The sequence below is a fragment of the Salmo salar genome, chromosome ssa01, assembly GCF_905237065.1.
Source record: "Salmo salar chromosome ssa01, Ssal_v3.1, whole genome shotgun sequence".
Taxonomy (NCBI): domain Eukaryota; kingdom Metazoa; phylum Chordata; class Actinopteri; order Salmoniformes; family Salmonidae; genus Salmo; species Salmo salar.
The window spans coordinates 21158438-21182937 of NC_059442.1; the positions used below are offsets into that span (position 1 = coordinate 21158438).

At 43.5% G+C, this 24500-nt stretch overlaps 1 protein-coding gene across 2 annotated transcripts in view; it reads left to right on the forward strand.

The window, feature by feature from the left end:
• The window catches only part of LOC106574446 (Rho guanine nucleotide exchange factor (GEF) 10), a 104488-nt gene that overhangs the window by 21813 nt on the left and 58175 nt on the right, over positions 1 to 24500 (forward strand). Inside the window, exons 2-17 of one of the 2 annotated variants that reach the window (XM_014150370.2) lie at positions 3908 to 4027; positions 9789 to 10241; positions 11946 to 12290; positions 13166 to 13202; positions 13360 to 13439; positions 13821 to 13877; positions 14267 to 14451; positions 15980 to 16096; positions 16847 to 16952; positions 17153 to 17343; positions 17448 to 17627; positions 18347 to 18463; positions 18690 to 18782; positions 19225 to 19395; positions 20436 to 20581; positions 21632 to 21816. In XM_014150370.2, the coding sequence (XP_014005845.2) occupies positions 3908 to 4027; positions 9789 to 10241; positions 11946 to 12290; positions 13166 to 13202; positions 13360 to 13439; positions 13821 to 13877; positions 14267 to 14451; positions 15980 to 16096; positions 16847 to 16952; positions 17153 to 17343; positions 17448 to 17627; positions 18347 to 18463; positions 18690 to 18782; positions 19225 to 19395; positions 20436 to 20581; positions 21632 to 21816 (2583 nt within the window). The remainder of the gene's footprint in view (positions 1 to 3907; positions 4028 to 9788; positions 10242 to 11945; positions 12291 to 13165; positions 13203 to 13359; positions 13440 to 13820; positions 13878 to 14266; positions 14452 to 15979; positions 16097 to 16846; positions 16953 to 17152; positions 17344 to 17447; positions 17628 to 18346; positions 18464 to 18689; positions 18783 to 19224; positions 19396 to 20435; positions 20582 to 21631; positions 21817 to 24500) is intronic. The other variant, XM_014150449.2, reaches the window with a different exon arrangement.

The following is a 24500-nucleotide window of genomic DNA, read 5'->3' on the forward strand; positions in this document are numbered from 1 at the left end:
GACACATGCATACACACACACGCGATAGCATATGCACTATACATACACATACACATGGATTTTGTACTGTACAGTGGGGAGAACAAGTATTAGATATACTGCCGATTTTGCAGGTTTTCCTACTTACAAAGCATGTAGAGGTCTGTAATTTTTATCATAGGTACACTTCAACTGTGAGAGACGGAATCTAAAACAAAAATCCAGAAAATCACATTGTATGATTTTTAAGTCATTAATTTGCATTTTATTGCATGACATAAGTATTTGATCACCTACCAACCAGTAAGAATTCCGGCTCTCACAGACCTGTTAGTTTTTCTTTAAGATGCCCTCCTGTTCTCCACTCATTACCTGTATTAACTGCACCTGTTTGAACTCGTTACCTGTATAAAAGACACCTGTCCACACTCTCAATCAAACAGACTCCAACCTCTCCACAATGGCCAAGACCAGAGAGCTGTGTAAGGACATCAGGGATGTCCTATGGTTGAAAGAGATGGGGCAAAAGGAGTGGCTATTAAATATGGCTGCAAGTCTGACTGGCTGAAATTATGTTAATAAACTAAACAAAAAGAAGAAACTGTATTATGAAGCCAAGATCAAAAAACTTGAAATGAAATTATGGGCAGAAAGACAAATTCAACTCTTTCATCTAATCAGATAGCTTAGTTATCACAAAACCATTTGATGTTGCCATTTATTTTAATGATTACGCCATTGATAAATTTAGGCAGGAAATGCCAACAATGAACAGTGAGCCATCGTACTCATGCAAAAAAAATTAAAAAAAATAATGAAAGAAAAGCATTGAAAGTTTTTTAATTTTGTAAAGTTAGTGTTCGTGAGGTGGAAAAAATACTGTTTGTAGCTCTCTCCAGTAACCACGAGCACAACTGTTCCTTGATTTTAACTGGCGGTTTTATTCTGTATTTTTAGTCAGAATTATCACCTTCCGTGAGAACTATAAAGTAAATGAAAATACAGTTAAGAACACTCTTACAACCTTCTTGTCATACGAGTGACTTGTTAGCTTGATATAACTCTGAAGTGCTTACATTACATACATAAACAGTTTAGCCAGAGATATAACAGTATCAGATTAAACACATGAATAAAGGAAAAATACCTCATTGGCTGCTTATTACTGAAGGGAGGAAATGAAAAACTTCACACTTCTTATTCTTGGCATGAATTCACACTTCATCCTTAATTATTTTTAACGTTACCATCCTAACATACACACTTCAACCTTTATGAACTACACCCGAAGACACAAAAAACCTAGCTGACACAGCGTGGGATTGCCTTCACTCCAAAAGTGTGTTGCTACGATGATAATCCCTATTCCAACAGTTCTTAGCCACGTAGTTACGCTTGTCTTGCCATTTCTCCCGCATAGCGAACACGTAAACAATTCAAACAAAAAACAACGACATAGACTGACAGGTTAATTGTCAGTTATCGATCATTAATGACAAACCTACTGGCATTGACTCTATAGTTGACTCTTTACCCACTCCTATCTGTCATATCTTAAATCTGAGCCTAGAGGAAAGTCTTTGTCCTCATGCCTGGAGGGAAGCCAGACTTTCAGCATGCTTATAGAGACAGGCACTCAACATGTACTGCACTGACACAAACGACTGATGATTGGTTGAAAGAAGAATATAAGAATATTGTGGGAGCTTCTCTTTAGTGTACCGCAGGGTAGCTCTCTAAGCCCTCATATTTTTACCTATGACCTGCCACTGGCATTAAACAAAGCATGTGTGTCCATGAATACTGATGATTCAACCATATACGCATCAACAACCACAGCTAATGAAGTCACTGAAACCCTTAGCAAAGAGTTGGTTTCTGTTTAGGAATGTGTGGGCAGTAATAAACTGGTCCTGAACATCTCTAAAACTAAGAGCATTGTATTTGGTATAAATCATTCTGTAAGTTCTAGACCTCAGCTGAATCTGGTGATGAATGGTGTGGCTGTTGACAAGTTGAGGAGACTAAGTTACTTGGCGTGACAATAGATTGTTAACTGTCATGGTGAAAACAGATTCAATGGTTTAAATGATGGGAAGAGGTTGGTCCTTAATTAAGAGATGCTCTGCTTTTTTGACACCACACTCCAAAAAGCAAGCCCTGCAGGTGCTAGTTTAATCTTATCTTGATTATTGTCCATTCGTGTGGTCGAGTGCTGCAAGGAAAGGCCTAGTTAAGCTGCAGCTGGTCCAGAACAGAGCTGCACGCCTTGCTCTTCATTGTAATCAGAGGGCTAATATAAATACTATGCATGCCAATCTCTCTTGGCTAAGAGTTCAGGAGAGACTGACTGCATCACTTCTTCTTTTTATAAGAAACATGAATGTGTTGAAAATTCCAAATTTTTTGCATAGTCAACTTACACACAGCTCTGACACACACATTTACCCTACTAGACATACCACCAGGGGTCCTTTCACTGTCCCCAAATCTAGAACAAATTCAAGAAAGTGTACAGTATTATATAGAGCTGTTATTGGATGGAACTCCCTTCCATCTCATATTGCTCAAATGAACAGAAAACCTGGTTTCAAAAAACAAATGAAGCAACACCTCACGGCACAAGTCCTCTCCTCTATTTGACCTAAATTGTTTATGTGTATGTATTGATATAGAGGCTACGTGTGCCATTTTTAAATTGATGTAGTTCTGTTCTTGTCAATTTAATGTTCTGTATTATGTAATGTTTCATGTTTTGTGTGGACCCCAGAAAGAGTAGCTGCTGCTTTCGCAACAGCTAATGAGGATCCTAATAAAATACCAAAATACCATGGTGTGAACCTGTCAGCTCCACCATGTTTACACACATAGGGTCACTGACCCTAACTATATGTGTTCCCCAAGGGAGCCCCACGCTACCCTCAGTGGATACAATAACCCTGCTCTGACACACACACACACAAATACACCACATTAATTGACTGTTTGTGGGGTGAGAGGACATTTCTTTTGTTTCTTGATGTTGTTTTTATTTGTCTTTATTAGTTGTGGTTCAGATGTCTGGCACTCAGACAAAAGAGCCAGGAACACAATGCTCCACTTCTCCACTCCCCTGCTGGCGTGACTTGACTGAGATTGAGTAACTTGGAATAAAGAGTATGTGGTTGGCAATGGTTGCTTGGTTTTCCATTGGTGGGGTGTAATGCATTGGGAAATACCACAGAAATGATGTATGGAAACATTCTTCATGCTAACTAATCAAAAAATTATATTATATGCCATTTTTTGGCATTCTTCCATGTATTAGTACTTATGCTCATACTCACTTATACTAGTGATGGAGGCAAAAATCAATGCAGTTACTTTATTATTATTAATATTATTATCATCTTTGGGACAATATTATATTGATATTTGATGGATTTGTAGCGTTAGCTAGCGCTAGTTAGCTCTACCTGCGCTAAAAGTCTGGTATTTTTCATCCTATAGCTTGTTCTCTTTAAATAATGAGCCAACATGTTTTCAGCACTTTTATTTCCATGACTGATCAAAAACAAATGTTCTCTCTCTTGTTTCTCTGCAGCAGACATATAGTGAGCAATATGTTTGGAACATCAAATTGCTGTATTGAATCACAATACATGTAGAATTATGAGAATCGTGAGAATCGCAATACGTAACATATTATCACCTAAGTATCGTGATATTATCGGATCGTGAGGTCCCTGGCAATTTTAAGCCCTAACTTATACCATGTGACCTTACCAGGCAAAACTCTAGTTAGGCTAAAACTTTGCCATGTAGCCCGGAAAAACTCGGGACCTGGTGATGCTTGGGAACATTCTTCTATGCTTGGCTAATTGAATAAGTGTACAGTGAATCACAGAGTGCCACCTCTGACATTCCTCCATGTGTGTGTTTCCTCCAGGGCCATGTGTGATTGAAGAGGACCACCACCACCACCAGGCTGCTGAGGGAACCTGTCTGCCCAGAGAAACAGCAACCAGTATGGACATCGTGGAAGACTTCCCTCCCCCGCCTCCTGAAAGTAAGTAATGCCAACATCCTCCTCTCCTCCCCTCTCAATCTCTCCCAGCACTTGTAAATCCCCCCGTAGCCAATGAGAACACATGCTGCTGCTCAGGCCTGTCGACAGCTCTGTTTATGGTTTTCCATGCTGAGATGAGTGTGAGGCACTACTTGGTGATGTCATTATGTCATGTCCGTTGGTGGATTTAGCTTGTCGCCCTGAGATGTTATCAGACAGTGACAGTCTACTTGTCCCTTTGTTACTCCTAGGGCAGTTTGTGTGTTCTTGTTAATGTTTTTGAGTAGTCAGTTAATGTTGCTCAAACTAACAGGTCTTTAAGGCTGTTTTGGTTGATGATGATGATCTATGTATCTATGTATCATATTTCCGTTAGCCCTGTTGATGGTAACAGGTTTGAAAGGTCTGTTTCGGCTGACACATTGATGGTCAGTCTAGCTCCCTGAGGGCCTTTTCATGATGGGCAGACCGTGTAAACACATTCCTCTCTGGAGCTCGTGGGCCGTGGAACGAAGGAGTGAGGAGAAGGAGGAGGAGAAATGTGCCACAATTGCGAAGGGCAGACAATGTGCCTCAGTATCCGAGCCCTGGCTGAATACTGCAGCATCAGGCACGCGCACACACACACACACACCACAGGGAATGGAGCAGGCCAGAGAAATGCTTCATCTCCAGCTGGGCAGCCACTTGCCTTGTTGCCGTGGCGATGCTGGAGCACATTGTAAGCCAATGACTCATTGAGCGGAGCAGTGTGGCGGAGAGGAGGCACGGGAACAGAATCCATATTGTGGTTATTAATTGACAATCGGTGTTGGGGACAGGCCTAGTTTTCTCTCTCTCTCTGTGTGTGTGTGTGTGTGTGTGTGTGTGTGTGTGTGTGTGTGTGTGTGTGTGTGTGTGTGTGTGTGTGTGTGTGTGTGTGTGTGTGTGTGTGTGTGTGTGTGTGTGTGTGTGTGTGTGTGTGTGTGTGTGTGTGTGTGTGTGTTGGTTAGAGAGAGAGTATTGAGCAGACTGCAGGCACACACATTCTCACAGCGCCAACTATCCATGGCTTCATCATTTACACTTGATCGTGACCAAATTATTGAATGGGCAATTTAAACGAATGATCTGTTCAAGCTTTTATACGATCCCTGTTCCATCACTCCCCGCTCTGCTTTACTTGGCCAAGCCTGTGCGTCAGAGAGTAGACACGCACAAGAATGAATATGCATCCCATGTCTCAGCAGTGAAACATCCCTCCAGGCAGTGTCTAGCTGTGCCTTGTCTTTCTAGCTGGTCCAACACAGCTATTCATTATCACAGATGGGAACAGCGGATAACACCTCTTTCCAGGTTTTCCCTCCTAATGTTCTGCTCTAGCGCCTTCAAGGTTTAGTTTCAGGGTGTACATAGAGGTCAGAGGTCACAGTTAGACCCCATAGCATAGTCACAGACCATTGTCATAACTTCAGACTGAGGGCTAGAACACTTCCTGTCAACCCCTTAGGGAGTCATGATGGGGATTTAGACTAAAGGGCTCACAGTGCTGTAGAGCTGCAAGGCCTTTTGGGTCTCTAAGTGATTGATCTGTGTATCAGAACTGGGGATAAGGAATTATTTAAGCCTGAGGGGTTAGTAACTTATGAGTGATGTGGTTGATGGTTAGTAAACCTGTAGCCTTACTTACCGTTGTGTATTTACAGTGTTGTTTCTATTAACGGCTGTCTAAATGTCAGCTTAGAGTTTACTCAGTCAAACAGGAAGTATTTAGCCAGCACAGGAAACAGAACTGATGTGGATGGGGGTCAAAAGGAAAAAGGTGTCATGGGGAAACCTAGTCATGGGGAAACCTGAATCCTGATAGGACAGTAGTGTTTGTACTGGAACTGAGTCGTGTGGGAAATCGGTGGTATGTTTAGGAGCAGAGGTGTGCCAGTTTCTGTTAGAAACGTCCGCCCGGGCCAGGGAGATAAAGTAGCAGTCTCAGATGGGGTTGTGACCTCTTAAACTGTAGCTCCCGCCTCCCATAGGGAAACTGTGTAATAGGAATCTGGATCCAATAGCAAGTCCATGTACTTGGACTCCTGTAGAGAGAAATGGATGTTTGAATGGGCTGAATACAGAGCATTCCTTTCATCTATACCACCGATGGCTTCTGACTGTGTTACCTTCTGTGACCCCTTTGTCTGCATTCAGCAGGGATTCTAATGTCATGGCTTTTTATCTCTCTTTAGGCTACAGACTTTCCTCTCCTCTTTACACCCCTCTCCCTACTTCACCTCCTTTATTCAGTATGTCAGTTCCTCTCTCCACTCCGCTGTCAGAAAGTACCAGAGATGTGCTCGCACAATGCCTGTGGAGATTTGATTTGACAGGTTTTTTTCTACGCCTAGCACAATGGTGTCAGTCAGTGTCCTCAATCTGTCACACGTACAGCTGAATAAACCCCCTGTTACTAAACCAACACACAACCCTCCCAAAGGAACCTCATATAGCAGTGAAAAGAACAATAAACTGGAGAGCAAGATCAGGTTTCCTCTAACCCATCACCATGTCACTTTAAGTTGAGTCCTCTGAATGAGGTCTATTGTGACGTTTACGTTCCATATGCATACAGTTTAGGTCAGAGAGAGAAAGTGGCTTTCTTTCTTCATCTCTCTTCCTTCATCAACATTGATCTGAAAGGAGATAAGGAAAGAAAGCGAGTTTGGACTATTGAGATGCAGCCCAGGATTCATAGGAAAAACAGTGGTTTTCCTGGTCATTGGGGGTGTGACAACACTGCTCGCCAAATTGCATCGTGTGGATGATGTTAAAAATATTTGTTGGTCTGATGTGATTAATAAGGAGCATCCAGACGCTGCATTTCAATTATTGATAAACATGCACCTAATAAGAACTGGACTGTTAGAACTGTTAAGGCTCCATGGATTGATGAGGAATTGAAAAACGGTATGGTTGAAAGAGATGGGGCAAAAGGAGTGGCTTTTAAATATGGCTGCAAGTCTGACTGGCTGCAAATTGAAAAATGATGTGACTAAACTCAACAAAAATAATAAGAAACTGTATTGTGAAGCCAAGATCAATAATATAAAGAATGATGTGGAAAAAACTTTGGAGTACTTTAAATGGAATTATGGGCAGAAAGACAAATTCAACTTTCATCGAATCAGATGGCTTATTCATCACAAAACCATTTGATATGGCCAATTATTTTAATGATTACTTCATTGGCAAGTGGGCAAATCTACAGTGGTTGCTCCACTAAAAGTTGTGTGATTATGCTGCAGGACTTAGAGGTAATTTGTGGTTTAGTACGGTACCCTGCGTCACCACTTCATTGCTCCAGACCAGCGCAAGGGGGAGTTAGAGCACTGATTATGCTTTTGGGTCCTACTGTGTCTCTAACTGATAATGAATGGGCAACATAAACCTAAATAGATACTGATAATTGTGCACAACTTCAGTATTACTTACTAGAACTGTTGTTACACTAAGGTTTTAATTATTTTTATTTTGTTAGGATTATTTAGCTCTTTCTGTAGTACTGTAGGCCACTCCCGACCGGTCACGTTATACAGCGCCTGAGTGGCGCAACGGTCTAAGACACTGCATAGCAGTGTAAGCTGTGTTGCTACAGATGCTGGTTCAATACCTGTGCTGGCCTTGACTGGGAGACCCATGAGATTACTGTAGTTTTTTGGTTTCTCTCCCTCTAAAAACAGGAATAAATCATTCTAAATAACAAACTGGCTTTATTTACAAATTAGTAACAATGTCTCACCCCATGTTCAAGAATGGCATTTTTCGCACTCATTTTATCTCCAAAATATTGTTATTTTTTAAACAAAGCGATTATTATTAATTTAGAATGATATAAAAGCCCGTTGGACAGTCTCACAGATATATTATTAACCCTGTTATTTGCAGGACAATATATACTGTTCATGGCTCCCGAGTGGCGTACAATGGGATTGCCTTGCAGTTCTCCAGCTGTATCCACTGAAAGCGCGCGAGGTTCAAGGCACGAGGACAGGGGGCACGGGATTGGCCGCAGACCGCGCATAGAAGACTGACCTAGCCCATGGGGAAGGGAGGAGGAGGGGATGGGGGGTGGATCCCCACCCCGCCACACTGGAAACACTTTAAGGGGCATTGCACTAATAATGGAGCTGACTAGGGAAACGTTGCCACTGTTCTGTTCTTAGTGCCAGTCTGCACGTTCAAACTAAAACAATGTAACTAATAATGGCATCTTTATGTTTTCGTTAATAAAATAATGATATAAATACTCTTTCAAAATGCCGATTGTTTATTTAGTTACCTCGTATTTTTCGATATACTGTAGGCTGACCGTAGGTGACTTGAGTCTCAATAGTGTTGAGTAATGTGCTGTTAAATGTGGTGTAGGTCTTATTTATTTAAAGAGCATATTGAAGTTAGAAGCAATAGGATTTGAAGCAATAGCCTACAACTATTTTAGCACCGTTTGGTGCTGCTCTGATACAAGCATGGGGACTGGTCTTGATAAATCAATGAGATTTTTATTTTCACTGAATCTCCGTTTAGGCTTTGGTTAGACTAGAATTTGAAAATTAGGGTGTAGAGATGTTATGCTCTTAGTCTAACCTTTATTTAACTAGGCAAGTCAGTTAAGAACAAATTCTTATTTAAATTCTTTGCCAAGAGAGACTGGCATGCATAGTATTTAGTTTAGCCCTCTGATTACAATGAAGAGCAATATGTGCAGCTCTGTTCTGGACCAGCTGCAGCTTAACTAGGTATTTCTTTGCAGCACGTCCATATGACCATGACAGTTTACAATCTAAGGTAACACCAAGTAATTTAGTCTCCTCAACTTGTGTATCAGCCACACCATTCATTACCAGATTCAGTTGAGGTCTCGAACTTAGGGAATGATTTATACCAAATACAATGCTCTTAGTTTTAGAGATGTTCAGGACCAGTTTATTACTGGTCACCCATTCCAAACAGACTGTAACTCTTTGCTAAGGGTTTCAGTGACTTCATTAGCTGTGGTTGCTGATGCGTATATATATGGTTGAATCATTAGTATACATGGACACACATGCTTTGTTTAATGCCAGTGCCAGATCATTGGTAAAAATAGAAAAGAGTAGAGGGCCTAGAGAGCTGCCCTGTGGTACACCACACTTTACATGTTTGACATTAGAGGAGATTCTATTCATGAAATCCCTCTGAGTTCTATTAGATAGATAGCTCTGGATCCATGATATGTCAAAGGTCGAAAAGCCATAACACATATGTTTTCTCAACAATAGGTTATGGTCAATAATATCAAAGGCTGCACTGAAATCTAACAGAACAGCTCCCACTATCTTCTTCTTCTTAATTTCTTTCAACCAATGTCTATTCATAGCCACACAGTGGGTGGTGGGTCAAGTTGGGACCCTCTACCAAGTTAAATGTGAATGCAGACCCACCCTTTTGCTAATTACAAACCTGCATTCATATTTAACTTGGTAGAGGGTCCCAACTTGACCCACCACCCACTGTGTGGCTATGAATAGACATTGGTGGGGGCAGGCGTCGGTAACCTCACATTTTTGGAGAGAAGGGAAAAGGCACTACCGTGAAGAACTACATTTGAGCTTTTGCTGATCTTTGAGCATAATGATTAAACTTCAGTTATTCTACTTACATATATGTCTCATGTTCTCTCGCTCTATCCAAAGCCATACATAGGTAAGCTGTATTTATCTGACTCCAACTCTCTCTCTCTCCTCTCTGTGATTAGTGTTGGCGGACGAGGTGCCCTATGCCGATGAAGAAGAGGGGGAGCAGTTTGAGTTTGATGACAGTGGGGATGAGTTCCCTGAGGCAGACCGGCCACCTCATGGCCCTCCAGCCCCAGACTACGGGGGCAAGGCCCAGATCAATGGTGTGGTCCCTCACCCACAGCAGGGAGGACCAGACCCCCAGCCCTCCAACCCGGAGCCCACAGCAGCAGCAGCAGACACAGCTCCAGTGGCAGCTGAACCACCAGTTTCAGTAGCCATGGCTACAACAGACACAGTGGCATCAGCACCGGAAGCTCCGGTAGCCATGGCTACAACAGAAACAACAGCTCCAGTGGCAGCAGCAGAAGGGGACAAGACTTCATCTGTCCCAGCTGACGCAGACAGTGACTTACCCCCTCCTCCACCTCCAGAGGACTCCACTCCTGTAGGAACATCCTCCTTTAACACAGGTTAGTGAAAACAACTGTTCAGTTTTCCTCTTTAGCACCTGGATGTCTGAGGATAGATCATCTGTCTCGCTGTAGCCTAAACATACACAAATAATATACCACCACAACCATATCATTGTTCCACACTGAGTGGGCGCTGTACAGTAGTTGGTGTCATGCAGTCCATTCTTAGTGCATGTTGTGTGCCTACACATGTTGTATTACCTCATTCTGCCACATGCTCCCTGTCAGGCTGGAAAACACATTAGTGTAGTCCAGCCTGGTATCACTGGCTGCTTGGTTCAGGGTGGCTCTTGGCATTCATCACACACAGCTTGACACCACCAGGACACTACCACTCTCTCTCTCTATCAGCCTCTCAGTCAGAGGAGAGAGGCCAATCGCCCCAGTTAGACTCACCACACATTTCTACTAGAGACCAACAACCTCTTGCTAACACATACATTCCATGCTCTTCCCTCTCACTAGTACTCACTTCCCAAGTTCCCTTGTCTCTCACCCTCTGACAATTACATCCCAGTCCAATTGAGAGTCCAGGCCCCTCTCCTCTCCAGTGGCTGACCAGTTGTGCTTTCTCCGCAGCATATGTGTCTGTTGTGTGTTCTAGTGGGTGTATTGTGATTTATCTGTTCTGACCACAGGGCCCGAGATGAAGCCTCTCTCTCTCTCTGTCTGTCTGTCTGTCTGTCTGTCTGTCTGTCTGTCTGTCTGTCTGTCTGTCTGTCTGTCTGTCTGTCTGTCTGTCTGTCTGTCTGTCTGTCTGTCTGTCTGTCTGTCTGTCTGTCTGTCTGTCTGTCTGTGTTGTAAAACAGTAAACACACTGCTGTCTGATTGAAGGCTTAAGAGAGGGAAGGCCCACAGGCTGAGATTTGAAGTAGTGGAAGTTAAATGTTTAAGTCACAGTATTCTTCTTCAGTGTTTTGCAATGATCGCAAGTTGGAGTGCTTAGTCACCTAACTATGATAGACATGATGTGGTATCATCAAATTGCTCTCATGGAAATTTATAGCAGTACTTTTTAGTATTTTGCAATTGTGCAAAGTAATCTGATAACAAATTAGTTCCAGCACATTTGGAGCAGTGTGTAACTGTAGCTGTGTTGTGTTGATGGGGATCATTTGGAGCAGTGTGTAACTGTAGCTGTGTTGTGTTGATGGGGATCATTTGGAGCTGTGTGTAACTGTAGCTGTGTTGTGTTGATGGGGATCATTTGGAGCAGTGTGTAACTGTAGCTGTGTTGTGTTGATGGGGATCATTTGGAGCAGTGTGTAACTGTAGCTGTGTTGTGTTGATGGGGATCATTTGGAGCAGTGTGTAACTGTAGCTGTGTTGTGTTGATTGGGATCATTTGGAGCTGTGTGTAACTGTAGCTGTGTTGTGTTGATGGGGATCATTTGGAGCAGTGTGTAACTGTAGCTGTGTTGTGTTGATGGGGATCATTTGGAGCTGTGTGTAACTGTAGTTGTGTTGTGTTGATGGGGATCATTTGGAGCAGTGTGTAACTGTAGCTGTGTTGTGTTGATGGGGATCATTTGGAGCAGTGTGTAACTGTAGCTGTGTTGTGTTGATGGGGATCATTTGGAGCAGTGTGTAACTGTAGCTGTGTTGTGTTGATGGGGATCATTTGGAGCAGTGTGTAACTGTAGCTGTGTTGTGTTGATGGGGATCATTTGGAGCTAACTGTGTGTTACATTTCCATTTCAGATAAGGAAGTGTCCAGTGATGACCCTCCCCTGGCCGTCCCCAGGACCACCTCCCAGAAGAAAGTCAACCCCTACTCTGTGATTGACATCACCCCCCTCCAACTACAGCAGCTGGAGCAGCAGCATGGGGCCGCCCCTACCTCTTCCTCACCGGTTCAGAGTGTGGGAGGAGAGGGGGAGAGGGAGGGGAAGGGCCAGGATGTTCCCCCCGCCAGCCCTCTCTGTGTCCCATCGGGATACTCTGTGCCCGTGCCCTGTGGGTACGCCACCCCCTCTGGTGTGCCCCTCATTACGCCAGCCTACACCACGCCCGTCATCATCCGACACTTCTCCGTGGACGAGGACGGTAAAGCAAGAACACATCCATGGTGGAAACATGTAGAATTACAAGGATTTGAACAGCCATTCCTACTATTCCTTCTACTCTGTTCTGCATTCATATTGCAAACCTCAGACTATCATAATGTAATGCGTTTGATATAGTGTTCCTACAATGAACAGAGCACTGAAGAAATGTGGTGGGAACTGTTCAAACTTCTTCTCATTCAATCTCCTTAGTGGAATTCCCCCGTCCTCTCCCCCTTCTTCACCACTGACTTTGGGATGAGAGGCCATGACACATGCATGCTCCGTACTCCCAGCAAATATTTCCTCTCCTTTCTTCTTCGCATTTATTTTTCCTAAAACCTTGCCTCAAGGAAGTGGGGACTAAATTTAGCCGCTCACTAAACTGTGTTGGCTGTTAGGATTTTCCTGTTTTCTCTTTAATGTTACAGTAGTAGTTAAATGTGTGCCTTGGCCAGTCTGAGGGGAAATTGCAGTGTAATTAAACTACCCAACACATCACAGAGGGTTACTCCTGTTTTAAAGTATTTTAAAAGGTATATTCTGCAGTTTAAATCTTAACACGTTGACTGATTGTTCCAATATACTGTCAGGTTTTTCTGTTGGAAATGTTATGTGGCATGTAAGCCTATCATTGCAGATAATATGTGAGAATGTATTAGTTATCAGATTATCATTGCAGTTTTTTGAATGAGCAGTCTAATCTGAGGTCCTTATTGACCAATTTCAGGTCTTATTTTTATCTCTTTGATGCAAGTTTAGTTTCAGTGATGGCTGCCCCCTGGTGGCAGCACGTAAGGTTTAGTGCAAACTGCATGCAACGTTAGGGAAGGAGTCCTCGATGTTGATTTTTGTTCTCTCTCTCTCTCCCTCCAGATACTGTGGTGGGGACAGGCAACATTTCTGTTGACATGTGAGTGACTCGCCTGCCAGGCTCTTTCGTCACTGATCTGTTTTATTTAATTTAGACTGGAGTTGATCTGCCAGAATGTGTGATGATGTGGATACTTGTTTATCAGCATTGGAATAGCAGATGGTTATTATTTCTCTATTTAATAAAATGTCTGCAGTGAAGAGTATCCTGCCATCAGAGAGGAGGATGCTTTGTCTAAATGGGTGTCGGACCCTGCAAACACAGCCTGGATGGAAAGTAAGTACTCCTCTTTTCATTTCCCAATGAGAAATATGTAAATGTCCACAATTTTCTGTTTATTTGACTTTTCTATTTCCATTTGTATTTACCTAGTTTATACTTTTTGGTTTGCTTGGAACACAACAGGACAGGGATTGTAAAGTTCTGAGTCCAGCCTGAATCTGTCCCGTGCACAATGCATGACTACGCTTTGGTGTTTTCTTTGGGAATTCACTTGAGTAAAAAATAGACACTTCCTTCCTCTAGATCCTTTTGAGGAACCGGGCCCGTGTGGGGTCTCTCTTCTTGCCTTCCCTGAGATTGTATCCTGTCCGTTGTGTGAAGCTTAATTTCACATTGAAACCTTGTTAATTCAAACATTGTTGCTTTGTCATTTAGATCCAGATGAAGTAATTTATGATGATGTGCCCAGAGAGAACTCTGACTCCACTACAGGTCAGCGCTGTATTCCTCCTTTCTTCTCTTTCTATTCTGTCGGTCTTTCTTTCACTTTTTCATTGTACTGTCGTTCCTCTTTTCCACAGCTTCTTGGTACTTTTGCATATTAATGTCTTTACCTCTTTTGCATTTCTAAAACATAATGTGCTGGAATTATTCAGCAGAAACATTTGATGTGCCCTTAAGCAAACTGTGTTAGGCTGTACAATGTTCAGTTGATGCACTAGAACTGAAAAATTGAATTCATGCCAAGGAATCTGATCTGAATATGGTCAGGCTAACTTACTGTACATGAATATAAATTGCACCATTGCAGTTGAAAAGGTATTTCACCCTGATTGTAATGCTGTTCCCCTTGATTTTAACCCTTTCCCCTCATCCCTCAGAGCCAGACGAGATGATCTATGATGATGTGGAGTTTGGGGAGGAGGGCTGTGGCAGCTCCCTGGACAACGGTTGGAGCTCTAGCGAGTTTGAGAGCTACGACGAGCAGAGTGACGGGGAGGGCCGCGGGGAGAATGGCCTGCCTGACGCCTTCATGAGAGGGAAGCCCCCACAAAGGAAGACCCATGTGTGTAAACGTAACACTTTACCCTCTCTGTCTACAGACCTGTCCCTCTGAGGAGGGAGAGAGGTAGGGAGAAGAAGGGTGAAGAGATTGGGAACAAGAGATTGAAGAGAAGAGGGGGAATTTACTTTGCTAGAGGAAGGGGATTATATATACCATGGGGAGTAGAAGTTTGAGAGAGGATATGAAGGATATGTGTCTCATCTGAATTCACCAGGAGATGCACAAAGCTGCAGATGGACGCCACAGATCAACAGAAGAAGGATACACTCTTAGAACAACAACAAAAAGGTTATATCTAGAACGGTGGAGGCTGGTGGGAGGAGCTATAGGAGGATGGGCTAATTGTAATGGCTGGAATGGAATCAATTGAACGATATCAAACAGATTAAGCATATGGAAACCACATGTTTGGCTCTGTTCCATTTATTCCATTCCAGCCATTACAATGAGCCCGTCCTCCCATAGCTCCTCCCACCAGCAACCACTGATCTAGAACCTAAAGTGGTTCTTCGGCTGTCCCCATAGGAGAACCCTTTGAATTACCCTTTTTGATTCCAGGCAGAACCCTTTTTGGTTTCATGGAACCCAAAAGGGTTCTACCTGAAACCAAAAAGGGTTCTACCTGAAACCAAAAAGGGTTCTCCTACGGGGACAGCCGGAGAACCCTTTTGGAACCCTTTTTTCGAAGAGTGTCATTTATATCAGTGTCTTGAAAATATGAGGAAGCAGAAGCAGTGCAATATCCAATATCCAGTTAAACAGAAGATTCATACATTTTTGACATCCTCATATTTTAAATGAAAAATTCTTCAGCAAATGTTAATACACATTTTTATACACTAGGCTTATTCTTGTCTTCCGGCTGCACATGTTATTACTATGCTCTCGATAATATACAGTTCATTTGTATATTTGGTTTTGAATTGAATGGCCTGCTTGTTCATTCAGCCCAGAGGTCTTGCCAGGGAGGTCTCAGTGTTATGACTCAGCTGGCTGCACAAAGTGACTGCTTGGCTTCTGTAGCGGAGATGGGCCCAGTTAAAGGTAAACTCAGCAAAATGATGTTGCCGCGAGCAGCACGGCAGATATTGCGATGAGCGAGATGCAAGACTTTCTCAGAGTCACGCACAGTATCTACGCATGTGAATGGGTTCGCTTCTTACTGTTAGAGCGTAGTAGGAACAGGACCAAAACACTGGAGAAGTTTAGTCTGGCTCTTCAACGCTCTTAGTTGTTTGCTGAAATTGACCCACTAAGCTTTGCGCATCTACATCATATCACTGAGTCTACCTTTAAGATTTCTATGTGGGTCGGGAGACAAAATATGGGTGAGGAGGCAAGGCCTTAGCTGTGGTGAGGGTGGGCGGATTGGGGTGAGGAGGCAAGGCCTTAGCTGTGGTGACTGTGGGCAGATTGGGGTGAGGAAGCAAGGCCTTAGCTGTGGTGAGGGTGGGCGGATTGGGGTGAGGGGCTGACCACCTTCTGAGGATCCGTCTGGTAACACTTCAAATGCTCTGCTTTTGTTTAGCTTTCTCAAGATCTGACACGCTTGAAAGAACACTATGAGAAAAAGATGAAAGATCTTATGGCAAATACAGTGGGAACAGTAGAGCTGCAGCAGATAAAACAGAAACACGAGCAGAAGGTAAATGTCATCAACATGGTCGGTGTGTGTCGTCACCCTCCGCTAGACAAAGTAGATCCTCCTCAACCTCCTTAACCCCGACCTCCCTCACGGTGTCTCTCACCGACTGACTCAGACCTAGTCCCTTCATCCTGCTCTTATGTCTGGTGGTGAATTTGTCTCTACTGCATTGACCTGTGCCACTAACTGTATGGGTGTTGAGGCAACTGCATCTCCTAAGTGACATGCCTTTAGGTCTACGGCATACTGAGACACCAGAGCAGCTGAGTTGTGTGTAGGCCTAGACAGGCGGTCCGTACAGGATCGTCTCAGTCCACTCCTACAGAACATTTTCAAACAAATCTATAAAAAAAGATAGTTATGAAGTCCTACTTTTCAGCAGCGGGTTGTAGCAGTCTAGGTAAATCTTCTGAGACTCTACCCTGGCTAATGAAAGAGCCTCTAAACTACTGACATTCCCTATTTACAGGTCTCACATAGAGAGATTAAAGTTAAGTACACATCACTTCAAGCCCTTATGCATTTGTGAGAATCCTTTAGTTTAGATTGACTCAGTTCAGCTGCTGTCACAGATGCTGTCTTGCTCTGGTCCACCCTGCTCTCCCTGAGGTCCTGCTCCTGTATTTACATGATCTGCCATCTTCCCTTCTCTTCTAACACAGTTCCTATCTCCTCCCTAAGAGCTTCAGTAGCATGCTGCTCTCTCTGTCTGCTCTGAGTGCTATTTACTGTTGTTGATGTTACATAAAGATGCAAAAGCTGGTGAAGGCAGCGAGAGACGGGACCAAAGATGGCCTGGAGAAGACCAAAGCAGCAGTGAGAAGGGGACGGTCGTATATCAAGACCCACTGTCATGGTAAGAGTAAGAACAGAACAGAACATGGACTACGGTCCTTAGTTCACACTAATTAGTTAATTACACTGATGTATCTGGTATCTGGGATAAAATGCAAACACTACATTGTAACAGGGGAATCATCCACTAACAATGTGTATTAACCTCCTGGGTGATGCTCATCTGATTTAAGCTGACCTCGTCTCTCCTGTTTATCTCAGAGAGGAAGTCAACCTGTTTTGAGGATGAGGAGTCAGAGCTATTCATCGAAGTGGAATGCTTCAACATGGAGCCAGTGCTCAGTCCCGTCCCTGAGGGGCTCTCACAACAACAGGTGGTGAGGAGGTGTATACTGGGCTCCATATTAGAGAGTGAGAAGAACTATCTTGATGCACTGAAGCGGATTTTAGAGGTATGTATTTTACAGTTTATACATTTCATATAACATTTCTCTAATTTCCTCAAGGAAAGGATTTCCTACCACATCCTTATCCTCTTTATCCTCTCTCTTATCAGCAATATGAAAAGCCACTTTTGGAGATTGAGCCCAGGTTGCTAAGCGATAGGAAGCTGAAGGTGACATTCTATCGTATCCGGGAGATTCTCCAGTGCCACGCCCTGTTCCAGATCGCCCTGGCGTGCCGCGTGGCCGAGTGGGACAGTCTGGAGATGATCGGGGACGTCTTTGTAGCCTCGGTGGGTTGGTGGACAAGTGTAGGAAGGATTCAGTGCTGGGGAACCCACTGTAGGAAGGATTCAGTTCCACTTTAAGATGGCTGGAAGAGTAAACCATTTGACAGTGGTCATGTGGTCAAAACTAGTGGACAGAAACATTCCTTTACTCACACCATGTCCTGTACTGTGCTTCACCATTGAACACAACACTGACTGAAGCGATAGTGCAAGTTTACCATGACTCGTTCTATAGGAATTAGTCCCATGATTGCGTGCACACACACACACACACACACGACACACATGACACACACACACACAGCTGCACTGGGTTCTTGGAGGAAGTGCTCCACCCTGGTGTCTTCGCTGCCTAGCAATCCGGTCAGGGGTTTTCAAACAAAGTCTCACCCAGTAACCCCAGTTCTTCCTCTTCCTGAAGTTTGTTACTGTTTGAAGCATGACCCCTAACCCCTGGCACCACAACACAGGAGCAGGACACAGCATCTGTGACCCATGTGCTGTGTGCCTTCTTTCTTACTGTCCTCTCTCTCTTTTCCCTGGCCAGAAACAACCATCATAATACACTGTCCAACTAACAGCTTATTTTGGCCCTAGGAAGCCCCATTCCTTTGTCTGGTACCAGGTTAATTCCATTTCTGACTGTAATTGTATGGGACTCGTATGAGGTGTTGATGGCTCTCCCCTTTCTGTCTCTCCCTCTCTCTATATCTGGGTCCCAGTTCTCCAAGTCCATGGTGCTGGATGCCTACTGTGAGTATGTGAACAACTTCAGCACAGCCATGGCGGTGGTCAGGAAGACGTGTGCCTCCAAACCCAGCTTCCTAGACTTCCTCAAGGTCAGTCAGAGCACCACTGTAAATATATATATATTTTTAAGTATGCTCCTGTGAAAATACAGAGATACAGCTATAGAATATGCATCTCTGGCTCTATCCTAAACCTAACTCCGCATAGGGACCTGGGGTTGATTTCAGACTGAACAAAACACTTTGTGGTTCTGTATTGGATTTCCCTGCACTGCATCAATCAGTAATCATTGATTGTCTTCTTCTCTCTCCACAGCAACGTCAGGACACCAGCAGTGACCGGGTCACTCTCTATGGACTCATGATGAAGCCCATCCAGAGATTCCCTCAGTTCATTCTGATGCTGCAGGTATCTATTTCACAGTCACATCCACACTTAGCGCCTAGAATACATATTACACATCTACCAGCAGAGGGCGCCACATACTCACTACCAAAGAGTATGTTAAGAATGCACTACGCAGAGAGGGTGCTGTGTAGTGTGCATACTCTTGGGAAATAATTTCTGCCCCAGGTGCTTCAAATTTGATCCTCACTCATAATTATTATGACTGAGGATAAGCTTTTAGACTGCCCATTGGCCTTCTGAAAGAATCTGAATAGTTTTAAACTGATGTTATGCCTGTGTTAGAGATGCTCTGGATGTGATCGGTGCTCTGTTATATTCTGAATGTGTTATCTCTCCATGCCTCAGTAGTCCACAGTGACAGGCTGCCCCTACAGATGTTATGTCATGTTACAGTATGTTATGCTATTCTGTGGTGTTCTGACTGTGATATAATGTGATACAGGACATGTTGAAGAACACACCAGCAGGCCACAGTGACAGACTGCCCCTACAGATGGCCCTGACAGAACTGGAGACCCTGGCTGAAAAGCTCAATGAGAAGAAGAGGGAGGCTGACCAGCGCTGTGAGATCAGACACATAGCCAAGGCCATGAACGAACGCTACCTCAACAAGGTATTGCTCGAACACACACTCACACACACACACACACACACACACACACACACACACACACACACACACACACACACACACACACACACACACACACACACACACACACACACACACACACACAGTCTTGTATAACTATCCTTGTGGGTGGACACAATTCAGTCCCATTATAAAAAAATCCTAACCTTAACCCCAAAACCTAACCTTAACCCTAAACCTAACCCTAGCTCCCAACACTAAAACTAACTGTAGCTCCTAACCCTAAACTTAATTCTAACACTAATTCTAACCTTAACCCTAAACCCCATAGAAATAGCATTTGACCTTGTGGGGATTCACAAAATGTCCCCAGTTGGTCAAATGTTTGTTTGTTTACTATTCTTGTGGGGACTTCTGGTCCCCATAAGTATAGTTTAACATGTCCACACACACCATTGATCTTCTTCAGACCATAGGGGCTCAGTGTTTGTCCTCTATAACTAGATGATATTTGAATGTTTAAATAGATTGTTTCTTCCATTGTGTGGGCGTTGAAGCCTTGACTGTAGATGTTTCACATTCAACACTGAGAATCCATCTATCCACAAATCTGGCAATATACAGGAGATGGCTCTGAGCCTGATACGGAAGCATCAATATTCCCTACTGTCTAATTATTTGTCTGTTTGTCTGCCCACAAGAGCAAACAGCCGCCCCATGGCATCTACAGTATATTTTATGGATGTGTGCATGCTGCAAAGTACATTAACTGTAACTAAAAGCACACTGATCTGTAAACTGCATGTCCTTATACTAGTATGTGTATATTCTACACTAACTAAATGGTATCTTAATATTCATTTCACCCTTGACACGGACCAGACTGAAAAGCTACAGTAAGATCGGACAAACTGCTTCCCTGCAATATCTACATTATGTATTTATATATTTTGGGGAGTACCTTAAATGTACATTGACATAAATCATAAATGAACCTTGGGGAAGACAGTCGAGACCATATATTGTATCTGACCTCTTGGTCTCTCTCCCTTACCCATCAGCTCCTGAGTAACGGCAGCCGCTACCTGATCCGCTCTGACGACATAGTGGAGACGGTCTACAACGACCACGGAGAGGTCATCAAGACCAAGGAGCGACGCCTTTTCCTGCTCAACGACGTGCTCATGTGTGCCACGCCCAACGTCCGGTAAGACCCAAAGCACCAGCACCAGACACAGTACTCACTCTGGCCAAGGGTTCCTACCCACAGATGGAGCATCCTCTCTGGGTATGATTCTGATCAGCTCCCAGTGGAGGAGCCTGTGTCCTGTAATTATACTGTGCCTCACCACACTAGCTACTGGCCACTGGCTCTGACATGAGGATCTATACGCTTTATAAAGTAGTAGTTTATTACATTTTTGCAAGTAGGCCGTACTTGGAAGCTAAAAGCTGATTTGCAGTACACAGCACATACAGGTAAACAAATCTCAAGGTGCTTAAAAAGCAAAACAACATCAATAAAAAATATGAATGACATGAGCAACAAATGGAGCGACAGTTTGTTTTTTATCTCCCCATGCACTCAGTCAGCATACAGAACACTCATAACTTTGGAGGAATACTCTGGAGCGATGAATTCCTCTCTGCCAACTCGCCACCGTCGCCCCCCTGTTGGATCAAGGAGACTGTAGAAACATCCCAATATTGGCCGACGTAGTCAAATTAAAACGGCTAGCTAGCTAGCTAGCATTGTTAGCTAGCTATCTAAAACGCTGATTTGCCATTAATTCTCAGGCATCAAACAAAATGTAATCCAGAGTAAATCTATACTTGTTTGGCTATTCAAAAAGTGAAATGATTCATACAAAAAACATAATGATTAAATATTTACAAAATTTACAGGAGCTCTCTGACCAGGCTATCATGTGCCAATAGAGCGACATAACTGTAGAACCAGTCATGCATGAAATACAGTCTTACAGTACAGTCATGCCATTTTCAAAAGAATTTGCCCCGCTTTGATGTGGCATACCATATACAGTACACACCATACCACATGCCTTACGATGGTAAATCATTTCACTTTCAGAACTTTTGTTTACCCTGATTTTGTTTACAATCCCCTCTGTATCAGTGAGGAATACACTCGATAAATGTAATATTGATTGAAGAAACCTTTATTGGTCCTTGTGAGGAAATTCATTAGTCCTCTGCCTGCATAAGTCCTCTGCCTGTCCTTCTCCTCTATATCCAGGTGCAGTGTTGATGGCAGTGGTAGTGGCAACGCCGCCCTGGGTCAGAAGTTCCTGCTGAAGTGGAGTGTCCCTCTGAGCTTTGTGGACGTAGTAGAGTTTGGCTCCAGTGAAGACATGGGCGACAACAGCCGCTTCGCCCACCAACCCCACTCTGGAGAGAAGGTGGTCGTCAACGCCAAACCAAGTACGTCCCAATGATTCGCAACCACAGAGATCTGTCACAGAGGTCTGCCTGTAACCTGTTTAGTATTGGAAAAAGAGTACGATGTGGATAAGATGTAGTTTAGAGCCCCCCCCGCAACGGCCCAAACCCTGATTTGTGACATTGTTTATTTATGACCCCACAATTAAACATAAAGAGAGGAATGTGAGGCCTGATTTTAGGGCTCCCAAGTGGCGCAGTGGTCTACGGCACTGCATCCCAGTGCTAGAGGTGTCACTACAGACCCTGGTTCGATTCCAGGCTGTATCACAACCGGCCGTGATTGGGAGTCCCATGGGGCGGCGCACAATTGGCCCAGCGTCGTCCGGTTAGAGTTTGGCCGGGGTAGGCCGTCATTGTAAATAAGAATTTGTTCTTAACTGACTTGCCTAGTTAAATAAAGGTTAAATAAAAAAAGTGATAATGCAGGAGAAGCCGAGACGAAGATGAGGGCCGGCAAACCGTGCCAATATATCCTCCAAACACCGTCTTCGAGGGCGTTATCACTTTTATTCCATGGGTTATCAACATATTCAAATAATGATTGACATATTTTCATTAAAAATGTTATTTTGATGAATTTATTCATACTATTTCATCCTTCCACAAGATATAGTCCTGACACAATTCTAGGGTTGCTACCCAAGCCGGATGGTCGTTCGTTCTATCAGTTCGGTTGCTAGAGACGGGACCCAGTCGTTCAGTCTTTTTGTTCTGGATCAATGAATGCGACCCAGTCGTTCTTTCTAAATGTTCCATTGCCATACTGGCTGGCAACCTTCTTATCCTTGCTTGCTAGCTAGCTAACTACGGCTAACTTACAGTCACATCAACAGTGCAGCCAGAATAACAACAGTAGCTGCATTTGCATTTGTTTAAGCTGTTTTCTAGAGACATTTATTTGGATATATCCATAACAATGAGCTAATGAGGCGTGATTTCGCCTGGCATAGAAAATGTGCTCACTCGTCAGGACACTGTTGTTCAGAGGAGCTAGCCAACAACACAGCGAACACATTCACTTAAAACTGAAGCTGGAAAGACTGCAAACTAGCTGCACTTCATTTCGTTTGACCTTTTTTAATTTGACATTTCTTTGTATATAGCCATAAAAATGATGCCAGCTGATTCATGATTTCGACTGGTTGAGAAACACTGCCTGTCTGTCTGTCTCGTCCCGATTCCCGATACATTATTTACTATGGGACAGCTGGAGATCTAATATGAATATTGAAACAATGTTGCAAATGTCGGAGAAACAGACAATAAGGTTTATACAAATATCCACAGTTGAAAATGAAATGTTAGTCTAAAAGAAATCTGAGATAATGTCTGGATGCTTTTTATAGTGGAGATCAAGTTTATAAGTTGCCTGGCTGGGCTGATGAGACAGTGGATTGCGCAGTTAGATGGAACAGAGTAAATAAGCATTTTAACGTCATAGATTTAGCCAGTGGTAAATTGTGGAATAGACATTGGCTGGAATACGATTTTAACCAATCAACATTCAGGATTAGACCCACCCGTTGTATAAATTGAAATAATATGCATTACTCTGCACAGCGGCTGTACAATGCATATACAGTACAGTACAAGCAGCAATACCTTGTTTTCTGCCGTGTGTAAAATCAATACAATTTCTTCTTAGTGCTGATTACGCTTCAACACACCCCTCCCTGAAATATTGATGAGTTCTAGATGATTACTGTAATTATTTAGCAGACTGCCTGGCCAGTTCTCAGTGGGCTCAGATCAACACTACAGTACAAGCACTACATGACTCACTGATGTTACTGTTGGATGAAACATGGGGGGCTCTCCTTCTCAGATTATAGTGTTGCAGGACCACACTCAATAACAAGGAGCAAAAGTTGCTTATTCATTCATTTGACACACCAACAACAAATGTTTAGCCATCATTTTCTGTGTGCCAGGCGTTCCATCTCGAACCACTGAGAGACGTTTTAAAATAGTTCCAGAGAGACTGTGGTCTTGAGTCTTTAAGCAGCCAGCTCCACTCTCTGCTGCAGGGTCACTGACTTTTCCCTGGCCTGCTCTGGCAGCTGCTCAAAATGGCCACTCCTTTAAACTCCTTATTGGAAACCATGCTACCATCATAACCAGACTGTATGGTTTGTGATCATAACCAGGCAGTTGCTTTTTTTAGTAAAGAACATTCACCCTGACTCCTGACTACAAACCAGGCGTGGGTAATGGTGAATGCAACGGTACATTAGTGTGCTGTTCATTTAGCTGGTGTTCAGGTGGTGACAGCAGTACACCCACTGGGGAAGGCATGGTGGATGCTGTAATAGCTATGGAGTAACTATGTTATTGTATGCTAGAGGTTATGAACAGAGGTGACAGTCGTTTCCTGTGTGTGGCAGGCTTTAGGCTTTTCCCTTACACCAAGCCCTCTGATGCAGGCTTTTTCCCTTACACCAAGCCCTCTGATGCAGGCTTTTTCCCTTACACCAAGCCCTCTGATGCAGGCTTTTTCCCTTACACCAAGCCCTCTGATGCAGGCTTTTTCCCTTACACCAAGCCCTCTGATGCAGGCTTCTGTTTGTCAGTCCCATTTGTGGTGCTAGTGTGTGCTAGTCGTGTGCTAGTGTGTGCTGTGTGTGTGTGTGTGTGTGTGTGTGTGTGTGTGTGTGTGTGTGTGT